The sequence below is a fragment of the Triplophysa rosa genome, linkage group LG19, assembly GCF_024868665.1.
Source record: "Triplophysa rosa linkage group LG19, Trosa_1v2, whole genome shotgun sequence".
Classification (NCBI taxonomy): Eukaryota; Metazoa; Chordata; class Actinopteri; order Cypriniformes; family Nemacheilidae; genus Triplophysa; species Triplophysa rosa.
The window spans coordinates 9,703,779-9,717,041 of NC_079908.1; the positions used below are offsets into that span (position 1 = coordinate 9,703,779).

The 13,263-nt window shown below is 36.2% G+C and overlaps 2 protein-coding genes across 2 annotated transcripts; both read left to right on the forward strand.

The window, feature by feature from the left end:
• The first annotated feature begins 1,268 nt into the window (after window positions 1–1,268).
• grpel2 (GrpE-like 2, mitochondrial) lies at window positions 1,269–6,440 on the forward strand. Its single transcript, XM_057360581.1, has 4 exons — window positions 1,269–1,372; window positions 4,790–4,940; window positions 5,180–5,261; window positions 5,368–6,440. Exons 1-4 carry the CDS (start codon window positions 1,296–1,298, stop codon window positions 5,700–5,702), a joined length of 645 nt encoding a protein of 214 aa, XP_057216564.1. The 5' UTR covers window positions 1,269–1,295; the 3' UTR covers window positions 5,703–6,440.
• Window positions 6,441–6,520: 80 nt separating this feature from the next.
• nhp2 (NHP2 ribonucleoprotein homolog (yeast)) lies at window positions 6,521–8,068 on the forward strand. The gene is made up of 4 exons (XM_057360441.1): window positions 6,521–6,777; window positions 6,976–7,045; window positions 7,161–7,266; window positions 7,359–8,068. Exons 1-4 carry the CDS (start codon window positions 6,624–6,626, stop codon window positions 7,482–7,484), a joined length of 456 nt encoding a protein of 151 aa, XP_057216424.1. The 5' UTR covers window positions 6,521–6,623; the 3' UTR covers window positions 7,485–8,068.
• The last annotated feature ends 5,195 nt before the right edge of the window (window positions 8,069–13,263 follow it).

Sequence of the window (13,263 nt, forward strand, 5' to 3'; positions counted from 1 at the left end):
TTTAGAGATTGTTTGGTGTTTACGTAACTTAAGGTTTTGTTATCGTCGGTCCTCCAGGTGATTTACTTTTACAACTGTTTACGTTAAACGGAGAGTAACGTTAACTAAATATTTAGCCTGATGAATGGCTTTTTATTAGAGCTGTGAATCTTCACCTGCCTCACGATTTGATTACGATTCAGAGGGTCACGATTCATTGCATCTTGTCCGCCATTTTTGTTATTAAAAATATACAAACAATTGAACCTCTTTCTCTTACAATTTATTTTATTTAGCAGCTTTTGAATCAAAACAATGTCAAATTACATGACAACTTGTAGGGTTTTTCCTGGCTCAAAATGAGTCGGAGGTGGTGCCATCCTGATTTTGTACACACACACACACACACGAAGGCGTAACGTACCTTTAAATGGCTTAACTAAAGTGATTTTGACATTAACAATTCTAATAAAATTAGACGAAAATGATTAAGTTATATAAAACATTACTTTTATTCAACCAAACAGAAATGTTTTTTTAATCAAATAAAGCTTTTTATCATTTTCAACTAACTTTTCAGCCNTTATACTTTGTACATAATTCCAGTTAAATGGAAAATTTGTTTTTCTTCTCGTCTTTGTAATGTCACTTTAACTGTTCATAATAAATGTGTTTTCAAAAATGGGTTTGTTGGAATTATGTCTACTCGGAAATGGGACATTTTTATACTTTTAAACCATAGATGCAGAAAATGCCTCTATATTTATGCATGAAATGTAAATAGCGTTTGGAGACTATTTTATGGATAAAAGAGGAAAATCCTCCACATTTTGAGGTGGAACTCCGCCTCTCTTTAAATAGACTCCGCCCCCTACACCTCCCATTTCCAGCCCTGCTATCAGACTATTTAAATTTGTGAACTCCAGGAAAAGCCAAAAGCAACTAAAATAGTGAGATTAGAGATTACTAAATTTAGAAGATTCTCGGAATTGTTTATATTATTTTATATTAAAATGCTAAAAAATATATGTTTTTTAAAGAAAATGATAGTACAGTGTTTGGATAAAAGGTCTCTTATTTGGTAAAACTAATTATTGAGTTCAATAAAACTCAATAATCATTTCGGTACTGCATAAAACGAAGACGAATATGACTTTTACAGGCAATGTATAGCCTTTTTTTTATATAGATTCGAAGCACTTCAAAAAAGACTCGACTCACTGATTCAGAACAGTGACTCGTTGAGCTAGTCACGCGCTGTCGACCACATCCCCCCTTAACCCCCCCCCCCCACACACACGCACAGTTTTGAGGAAATGGCCGTGCGCTATCTGTCCGTCTCGAGAAGATATACCATCGATTGCTGCAGGTTGACATCAAGTGCATCAACCAGGTAAAACCACGTTATGAAGTATCTCTTGGTAAACTAGTAAACACTAGAAAATGTGACTTTTTTTTCTAAAATCTGCAAGTTTGTCGTTCGAAGTGTTTGTGCAGAGGTGTCGCTGCTGCTAACCGGCTAACGAGTGAGTTAACGGTACGGTACACAAATCTCGGTGTAACGGGCGATATTTACAAACAAAAATATTTTATATTTGGTCAGAAACATCGAATTAGTCGACAATTAATTTTTGTGTATCTTAAAAGTGTGAAATATACTTTAAAAGAGTTTAGCAAGAGAACTTCATCACAAAACATCTGGCGTGTTTAATATCACCAACTTGCCAGTGGATATCTGTTTCTTGTTTAAATAACGTTTTATTATTACACCATTGTGAAACGCGATTTTAAAAGATTATGTGTTAATGTAGAAATGTAATGTATTGTGGAAATGTGGAAAGTGGGACAAATATCACAGCCTCTTCGTGTGTTCGTTTTATTTTAGAGATTGTTTGGTGTTTACGTAACTTAAGGTTTTGTTATCGTCGGTCCTCCAGGTGATTTACTTTTACAACTGTTTACGTTAAACGGAGAGTAACGTTAACTAAATATTTAGCCTGATGAATGGCTTTTTATTAGAGCTGTGAATCTTCACCTGCCTCACGATTTGATTACGATTCAGAGGGTCACGATTCATTGCATCTTGTCCGCCATTTTTGTTATTAAAAATATACAAACAATTGAACCTCTTTCTCTTACAATTTATTTTATTTAGCAGCTTTTGAATCAAAACAATGTCAAATTACATGACAACTTGTAGGGTTTTTCCTGGCTCAAAATGAGTCGGAGGTGGTGCCATCCTGATTTTGTACACACACACACACACACGAAGGCGTAACGTACCTTTAAATGGCTTAACTAAAGTGATTTTGACATTAACAATTCTAATAAAATTAGACGAAAATGATTAAGTTATATAAAACATTACTTTTATTCAACCAAACAGAAATGTTTTTTTAATCAAATAAAGCTTTTTATCATTTTCAACTAACTTTTCAGCCCACAATAGACAACTGAATTGTCTTACTAAATGAGCAAAGCTCATTCACATCTTGCATTCTCTGTGGTTCACTTTAAATGATCTCTTACATTCGCTAGTGACTGAACAGTTCAATAGTTTAAATGAATCGGTTCAAATGAGTCATTCGTGTGCGAGTCGTTCTGAACGCAATGTGCGTTCATACTGGCGAACTCACTGTGTACAGTATACGCTGATTCAACGATCCGACTGCACAGTTAAAGATATTACAATGATGTACGTCATGTTAATTTAAGAAATTAAACGTACTTTCATGCAAAACAAACAGCCATGAAACACAGCTAGCTCTTGTTCTGCGACTCTTTTTAGTGCCTCAGTGTGCAGATAACTAAACCTCAACGCCTCAACTGTGGCGTAATGCCGCAACTGCAGTTACAAATGACAGTCTGTTAAATGCACGCAGCATTTCTTGGATAATTTTGGCGAGAGTCTGAGGCGGCATGACATTTGACGGAGGCGGCCGCCGCCTCCAATTTCTCTATGCAGTACAAATCTGACTTGTCTGTAACAGTATGTAAACACAAAACCCCTTTATATTGCAAAGTAAATATATTATCAAAAGGTTTCAACCTAATGAACATAAAATTCTGTAGCAGCAGTGTGATCTTTGTCCTTTCGGAAGTAAATCTGTCTCTATTGCTTGCTTTATTGTTGGCTGCACAGCTCTGTTTTGCTGGGTTGCTAATGGTAACTTTAGCTCTGAGTGAAAATGAGAGATGTGATTCCTCATATCTGTTGTTGTGTTTCCAACGTATTTAATCCTGGTTAGACATTTCTTAAATGTCTAAAGTATGCACACTGCATACCTTTTATCAAGTAACCCTTTCTCGTCTTCGTAAAATCCGAAATGTGTCCAGCTTTTAATACGGTTGGTGCATTTTTTTAGCACCAGTCGCTGCTCACCCTCCGCCATGTCTCCTACTGTGTATATACGCACATCTGACGTATGTGCCGTTTACTTCTGACGGTCAAAGGCCATTTTATTAATATTTAAAAAGTACTTTATATTTAACAAACAACAATGTGTTGTTATATTTTATTTACATTTTTAAGAATCGATGATTTCATTATATGCATCGATGCAGAATCGTATTACGTCTGCATCGCGATGCATCGTGAAAACGATTATTTTCCACAGTTCTGCTTTTTATGGCATTCCTATGGAGACGACTCCTTTATTTCTGCCACATGCCGAAGTTAAATGGCCGGAAAAATGAGTGCTTTGTCTTAGCTAATTAGTTGCCTTTCAGATATTTTGTAGAAAGTATGTTATTAAAGGGATACTTCACCCAAAAATGAAAATTCTGTCTTCATTTACTCACCTTCGAGTTGTTCCAAATCTGTATACATTTCTTTGTTCTGATGAACGTAGAGAAAGATATTTGGAAGAATGCTTGTAACCAAACAGATCTTGCCCCCCATTGACTACCACAGTAGGAAAAAATACAATGGTAGTCAAAAGTGCCCCAGAACTGTTTGCTGTCCTACATTCTTCAAAATGTCTTTTGTGTTCAACAGAACAAAAAAATGATAAAGTAATTTTTCCTACTATGGTAGTCAATGGGGGGTAGCTCTGTTTGGTTATAGGCTAATTATTCTTCCAAATATCTTTCCCTGTGTTCATCAGAACAAATACATGTATACAGATTTGGAACAACTCGAAGGTGAGTAAATGATGACAGAATTTTTATTTTTGGGTGAACTATCCCTTTAAGAAACGCGTGAGACGTCTCAGGCCTTGTAGTAAAAAACAATTGTGTTTATTAAAAAAAGTGGTATAGTGTTATAATATGGGTAGGAACCGCTCATGTGTCCTATGGTGTGACATAGGAACTAACAATTAAGATAAATCTCTCTTATGGTATTTTATATTATAAATATGAATAATTTAACATAATATATTATTAACAGTTTGTTTTCTACATTTTTGCTTTCACACGATAGGACACATGGTACGGTTTATTTCTCAACTACCCATGTGCATTTGAAAACTCGGGTTAAAAGTAAATGAAAAGTCTGTTATCATTTACTCAGCCTTTTTGTAATTTCAAACCTGTATGACTTAATTTATTCTACAGAACACAAAAGAAGATATTTTTAAAAAGTTGGTAATCGAACAGCGTCGGAACCCACTCGCTTCTATTGTATGAACACAAAACCAATGCAAGTGAATGGGTGCCAGTTAACAACTTCCTTCAGATTATCATCTTTTGTGTTCTGCGGAAGGAAGAAAGCCATACAGGTTTGAAATGAGAAGAGGGTGATTAAATGATGACAGAATTGTATTACTTTAACTACATCCTACAATTATTCCTCTTGTTTTTGCTACAGGTCTTTCCTAGGCTTCTTCAGCACTGCAGCGGAGCAGCGTAGTGCTGGAGATGATTGTCATGGCGATGATGATCACAGTCATTCTATGACACGTGTCAGGACGTTGGAGACGAGAGCTAAAAAACTGGAGCAGCAGGTTGATGACCTCACTGTAAGTTTCTTTATAGTCCAAAATATATACTATATTCAGACATTCTGCAAGTTCTGTTTGTAAGCACAAAAATTATTTCTTCAAGGTTTTATTTATGTGAAATTATATAATATAGTGAATTTTTGTACAAACATCAATAGTAAGGGATAATAATAAAATTAATATATTAATTTATTATAAAAACTATTATAACAATTGTGCTTTTAGTAATTGTTAATCGAATCTTTTGCTTTTTACAGGAGAGATACAAACGAGCCCTGGCGGACTCAGACAACGTTAGGAGAAGAACACAGAAATTTGTTGAGGACGCTAAATTATTTGGTAACTTATTTAGATTTCTTACCCTTTGTGGCTTCAAATTAACTTGTCTTTTATTACTTTTTATTCAGTATAACTGAACAAAAAACATGCTGTTTTCCTCCTGCAGGGATTCAGAGTTTCTGTCGTGACATTGTGGAGGTGGCAGACTTGTTGGAGAAGTCTTCAGTAGTAGAAGAGAGGGATGGAGCACAGCAGCTGTCACAATATCTGGCACACATACAGGGACGGCTGCAGGAAGTGTTCACCAAGCATGGACTGGAGAAGATGAGCCCCATTGGAGGCCAGTACGACCCATATCAGCATGAGATAGTCTGTCACAGACCTGCCGAGGGTGCGGAGCCTGGCACTGTAGCCGTGGTGAAACAAGACGGTTACATGCTGCATGGACGTACCATTCGCCATGCCCTTGTGGGTATTGCTGTGAAGACGCAAGAGCAGTGACAGGGCCTTGGTTTAGTCCTCTCCTGTTTAACAACTCTTTTATAGTGTTAGTATGTATGAAACCAGTGTTCTTACATCTCTAGACAACTACACATTTGATTTACGTTCTGATGTAATGGTTATTTATGTGTATTTATGAAATTTGTTTGGTTTTTCTTTTTTTCTAACTCTATTCCAATAGATAGACCACTTTTATTTTTTTTTAAATCCCTATTTACAGATGTCTACAATGTGCATTTAGTGTTTGGAGGGATTCATAATTGTCTTGATGTAAAAAGACATCAGTGTTGTGTTGTGTAACACGAATTTGAATGTTGAAAGGATGTGAAAATGCACTTTACACCCTTGTCATGGTGGCTTCTGTAAGTGACGAGCAGATTTGTTTTTTAAGGAAAAAAGCAATGAAAAGATTATATTGGCTGTTCTACCGTGTGTCAAGTAAATGTCTTAGCATTACCCAAAAATAAACGGAGAGATGCACATATGATATATATGTATCCAAAGTGAAAAATGTAACATTATTTGAGAGATAAAAAATAAATAAACATTACAAATATTTATATTTATTTATTTGGTTTGAAATAGGTTGCCCTGATAGATTTTTGTTGTATTGAATTATTTTTGTATTATTTGAAATGAGAAAACGCGAGTCGTCTAAAACTAACTTTTTTACAAATGTGTGCTTGTAAATGTTGAAAACGATTAGTTTTGCATGTGAGGACTGAATAAAATATTGTTTACTCGTTCTGTGCAGTAGGGGTCAGTGTTTCCTAAAGTAACGCGCAAAGTGCTGCCAAAATACGGAAGTACGTAAAATAAGCGGAAGTTTGTTGAGGATCGCCACACGTGTGTTTTGTGGAGAAACGCAAAAAATCTTTTAGGTATTTTGCCACGTTTGTTTAATACAAGTTTCAGATAAATATGACCAAGGTAAAGAAAGAGAAAAACTGCGTTGAAGAGGATACCGCAGGAACAGAGAAATCATATGAAGAATTAATAGCAAATATAAACCCTATCGCAACCCCTCTTGCATCCCGAAAGCTGAGCAAGAAGCTCTACAAATGCGTCAAGAAAGGTAAACATCTGTTTCAAACATATTTAGCCGTAAACTATATCAGGTTTGATCTGGATAGTTAACGTTAACCTATTAAATAGGGTTGTTGGCAATTTTGTTTCAATAGTCGTGCACGTGGTGGCGATTATGTCTTTACAATATGCATTTACATTACATGTAGCGCAGGTGTTTTTAATATTTTTCACAACCGTCCCACAGCTTCGAAAGTCAAAAATATCCGACGAGGAGTGAAAGAGGTGCAGAAGTTTATCAACAAAGGAGAGACGGGGTGAGACGGTTTTAATCTTCATGTGTTCTAGTGATCACTACGTCATCAGTCCAGTCTCAATTGAATCTCTCATTAATAAAGTTTAACGTAACATTGTTTTTATGTCATTGTGTAGGATTGTGGTGTTTGCTGGAGACACTCTTCCCATTGATGTATATTGCCATTTACCAATCTTGTGTGAAGACAGAAATCTGCCCTATGCTTATGTTCCATCTAAAGTTGTAAGTTCGCTGAATTTATTTATTTATAAGGTTTGAGATCTTAATGTTTTATTTATGCTTAATTGTTCGTGTGTTTTCTAATCTTTATAAAGGATTTGGGTTCCTCTGCTGGCTCCAAGCGACCCACATGTGTCATCATGATCAAACCCCATGATGATTATAAACAAGCTTATGATGAATGTCTGGAAGATGTCTCATCTCTACCCAAACCGATTTAAGGACTCTAGTTTTTTATTTTCAGTATTAAAAGAATGATTGCGTAGATCACATCAGTGTGGGTGCTTCAGGTTTATGTAAATCATATCAGTGACCTCAACTCTGGATTGATCTCCTTTAAGATGTTTTCAATTTTAGGAAACTGAACAAATGCACAGATATGATTTATAGTTTTTATGATGTTCATTAAATTGAGGTTTAGCTGGAATGTGCCTTTCGTAGGGCATTGGATGGAACCATTGTTCAGTCTATTGTATTTTTCAATATGTGGCATTCTAGATCTCCGTTTCATCTGGATCAACAGTTCATCTGTTTTATTACAATAATTTTTTCCACATGTGCTTGTTTGAATGACATAGTTTTGATGGAATTGACCTAACAAAATGCTCAAAGGGATGTCAAAATATTTTCTTTTTTGAATATGCTTCATTGTTTGTGGTTTATTCAATTCCAAATGATGATGAGATGACTGTCACATTTCTTTTGTTATTGTTTTAATACAAAATAAATTCATACATGTAAACAAACTTTTACAGATGTACAGTCTTACCTTTTACATTTATAAAACGATAATATTTGCTCATAATTTAATTCCTTTGGTTCTGTAAAGGTGTGTTAGTTTTCATGAACTTTAAAGATGTGATGACATCACTATGAAACCACTCATTAGAATGTGATGCCATACATATGTGTTGTAGTGAATAGTTTAAAATATTTAATTGGCCAAAATGAGTCTTATAATTTTCCATCATGTCATTCCAAACCTGTTTAACTCTTTTCTTCTATAAATCACCAAAAAACACTGGCCCCCATTAACTTCCATTGTATGGACACAAAATCACAGACGATTCTCAAAATATCTTGTATGTTTCACAGAAAGTCATACACGTTTTACACTTTCCTGCAATCTGATAACTAAATTTTAATATGACAAATATTATGTAGTGTCTGTTAACAGTAGGTCATAAATGCTGCCCAGTAATTATAATGCAATTTGCAAATACTGTTAAAAGTATTAAAATATTAACTATGTGTCGAAAAAGTAACTGACAGATAACTCATAATAAAATACCAGTTATTTGTTATGAAGAATATAAATAAGATGTACGTGCGCTTTTGCATTCAGTTATCTGCAGTAACACTGGAAATGTGATTTTGTCTTAACCACCAATGTCCACAAGGTGGCAGTATTGTCTTTCTATAAACTGGGCCATTCAATGTTGCTGTCCTCTATTAACCATTTTTTAGTATCTATTACATCAGTGGTTCTGCATTACATGTAACACATAGGCCAATATTCTTCCAATTTTTAAGTGACTGCTAAACAGTGCATATTTAATCAAGACATAATACATTAACAATTCTGTTGTATCTTCTCACTTTCACAATTACTTCAAACATACCTGTACGTGTTACAGAATAAGACCATAGTAACATTGAGTGTCTTGTTTAGTGAAGCAACACAATGTATGTTAGGTGTTGAAACAGACCCCACAGTGAGTGTCTTTCCTTTCACCGGGCCCAGATTTCTGGTGCTTGCTTGTCTGTGTTGACATCTTAAATATTTAATGGTGAAATGATCATACGCTGATGATGTTTGTTGTATTTTGGCACATATTACTCCCAAATCATATATAAAAGCACAGGAGAGGGTTTTTTTTAGTTCAGTGTGTCTAAGCCTAACAGAAGAGTGTACCTGGACTGCAGCCGCTGTTTCCATAAAGGCGGCAACAGCGCGTATGGACAATAGCTTATTTTGGTTTACACTCTATCATTAAATTGGATTACATTGTTTTGCTTGTTCTTAAAGACTGGAACATAAATCTGTTATTTGACCAGGACTTGAGATTGGAGGAATTAATGGAACCAAAGCACTAGGAAACCGACAACAATTCTCAGCGATTCAGAAATTTCTCATTCACAGTCATTTGTGGGAGATTTAACTATATTGTATTTAGTTTTCAGGGTTTTTTTCATCTCATTTTTATTAATAATGAGCACATTATCATAAAACAAAATTCAGACATTAGCTAATGGAACTGTAGTCGTTCAAATTAAGAGCAAAATGGCACAGAAAGTATATACTCGTGGGACGTAAAGAAGGGTAATAACAGGGACATATAGATGTCCTTCCTGTGGGCCACATTCCTAACTATGTTCTCACCTGTTTACTCCCAACAGCAGGCATCCATCAAGGATCTGGCATGAGTCACTTGTGTCCAGGGGGTGGTGACACCTTACAATGAGTTTACCAAACAAGCTTTAGAGTTCAGCCATGTTTAAGTGTACACACTTCAAATGTGTGGCCAGGCACCACATAAATAAACCACAAGGAAAGGACAGAAAAGAACGGGTTAATTATAGAGGTGTGATATTATTTTGCCTGCATTGAACCAGTTAGGGGTGCTTAGTAAAGTGAGCATCGCTGTTGTTATTGCTCTGCACAAATGCCTAATCTTATTTAGTAAACTTTGGCATGGAGCTGAACGTTTGTGCTACACCCACGAATGATGCCTCAGTTTGTGTGGTTTGTTAAAAAAGGTGTTTTATGCATAATAACCATCATGTTTTATTGCTCTTAGGGAATGTAAAACAAGAGTTGAACTTTTTTACACATATTGTTCAAAGAGATTTTCAAATGTGCACTTGAGTTGACAGTATACTTTTTTGTTTGTGTAAATTGTAGTGACTTTTCTGCATGAAAGATTTATCAGAATAAATTAACAGTATCATATAGAGCTTTGATGGAAGACTTGAAAATATAATAATATTATAATAATACACGTTCCCTCACCAGTCCCTTGTTTGTAATCACCGCACTTGCCATCAATCACGCTCATCACTAGGACTGCATATATACTCACTGTGTTTCTTTGTTCTTTGTCGGTTATTGAAAGTGTTATGTGTTCTTGTTACCCGTGGGACTTCCTCTATTTCTATTAAAGGTGTCTTTTTGGAATTTACAACCTTGTCTTCAGTCTGTGGCATCATTCCGTGACAGAATAACCGACCTTCCAAAATGGAATACAACATCTTCTCTTCGGAGGTCTTACTGTTGGACTTACGTCAGGATGGCAGGCCTCTGGAGAGCTATGTGGAGGAGTTTGTCGGGGTGTGTTATCGGGTGAGTTGGAGCGACCCCATGCTTAACCGCTTGTTCCTGACCGGTCTGGATGACGATCTGCTCCTCCACATCATGCTCCCCGGCACAGAATGCTACTCGTTGGAGGACTTTATAAACCAAGTCCTCCAGGTAGATGGGTCTGAATTCTGCGTCGGGGAGGCTGATGGGGGTTCGGGTGATCGTTGCCCTGCACCGGTCAATAGCGCCCTCCCGAGCCGGCGACTTGACGCGGGTCTCCCGCACCTGAGCTTTCCCTGGATCAGGTATTGCGGGAGTTCGACCCCTATTCATTAAAGGGGACCCTTCCGAGTCTTCTGAGTCTTCTCTGCCTTCCGAGCCTTCAGAGCCTTCTGAGCCTCCTGAGGTCTCCCCGGAGACCTCTCCCTGGAAAAAGGTTTTTTGGGGGGCTCCCCCTGGCCAAAGTTTACGTTCCTGTCCCCCACCGTAAGGTCACGAAAGCGGGTGGCACCAGGCGCGCCACTCATACCGTGGTCATGGTAGCCTTAGACAGCTTTTTAGCATCAAACGTGGCGGCCATCGTCTGTGTTCTGGTTACCTGTGGGACTTCCGCTATTTCTATTAAAGGTGTCTTTTTGGAATTTACAATCTTGTCTTCAGTCTGTGGCGTTATTCCGTGACAATGATATTCTATTATTGTTGTTGATATTATTATTATTATTATTAACAAAAAGATATACAGTATATATATATATTATATTTTTTAGGCCCAAGTCTTCAATTAAGGCTCTATGATATTCTTATTTTACATAATAATAATAAAATAAAAATTGTTTAGGCATCACATCCAATACATTGCACAGAACCAAAGAAAACTTTGGCTTGTTAAAGGAAAACACTGTGTTGACTTTTTTCTGCACCGTTTTCATCATTTTATATTATTCACCTCTATCTACCCCTATATCTTCACACATTGTCTTTTTTTTCCATTCTATAATTTCTCTGTTGACATGTTTAACGTACTAAGTTGGCTGTTAGAGTTGGATATGCAGATCCTTCGAAGGATTCAGGTCTTGGCTCATCTACTTTTCTCAGTATCCTAACTTGAAATGTCTTTTTTTGGCTTGGTATTGACCTTGCCCATGTTTAGGGTGTCAACAATTCACCTGCTGCCTGCCTTACCCTCTGTAACACAAGCACGCGCCACCTCAACACCTTCTGGGCTCAGCTCACCTCTCACACACTTAACCTGATCCAGCCTGCCAGCTACAACCGGTTCATGTCTTGTATAATCCGTCCAAATCATCACTATGCTTTGGACCTCACCGCCGGCTATATAACTGCATTTGCTGCTACGTTACTCCATGTGCTACGCATGCTCTCGTTCTCTTGTGTGGCCATCCTTGTCTTTCAAATGTTTGGGATAGTTTCTATTTCAGACAGGTGCTGGTGATAAAGCAGGTGTAGCTGGAGATCTACTGATTTCATAGTATTCTGTTGAGCAATAATTCTGAGCCTAGGGCGCGAGGCAGGTAAACCATCAGACTGCCTGCAGCCACTGACTCTGTGGAGTGACATGCTGGAGTAATGTCCCCTGTCAGCACCTCAAAGAAAGAAAAACAGAAAGCAGGGAGAAGACAGAATTTAACATTTACATAAAACCTCAACGGATAGTTCAGCTAAAAAAAGAAAAATATTTAATCATTTATTCACCTTCATCTCTTTTCATACCTTTATGACTTTCTTTCTTCTGCAGAACACAAAAGAAAATATTTTGCAGAATGTTGGTAACCAAACAACATTGGACCCCCTTGACTTCCATTCCTATGGACACAAAACCACAGAGACATTTCTCAAAATATGTTCGTTTGTGTTTGACAGAAAAAAATAATTTTAACAAGAAGAGGGTATGAATGATGACCGAATTTTGTATTTTTGTCTTTTTATTGGTAAATGTTTCTAAAACAGGGTTCTCCAACCAGATGTATCATGAGATTGGTTAATCAAGGCTTTATTGTAAAAAAATAACTGTATTATGATGTTTATTAGTAAATGTTATATATATAAATAATAAATGTTTAAAAATATTTACAAAAATAAATAAATTACTTGTTAACGTCATTTATTATTTTCTTTAATGTATTTTCTTAAAATTCACAAGTTAACATATTTGGGTAGTTGACAAAAAAACACGTTCATGTGTCCTATGGTGTGTGAGAGCAAAAATGTTGTTAAAAATTACAATAAATCTCTCTTATGCTATTTTTATATTATAAATAGAAACATTAATACTATAAAATAATATTATTAACATTATTTGAGTATAAAACTGTTAAAGGCTCGTCTGTCGAGCTGAACTGCTCATTGTAGAGGTACATATATGTGACCCTAGACGACAAAACCAGTCTTAAGGGTCAATTTTTCAAAATTGAGATTTTTACATCATCTGAAAGCTGAAGAAATAAATTTTCTATAGATATATGGTTTGTTAGGATAGGACACTATCTGGCGGAACAACAACTATTTACAAAGCTGGAATCTGAGGGTGCAAAAAATCAAAATATTGAGAAAATCGCCTTTGAAGTTGTTAATCTGAGGCACTGTAGCAGGCCATCCACTCACAAAAATAAAGTTTTTATACATATACAGTAGGAAATTTATAAAATATCTTCATGGAACATGATCTTTACTTAATATCC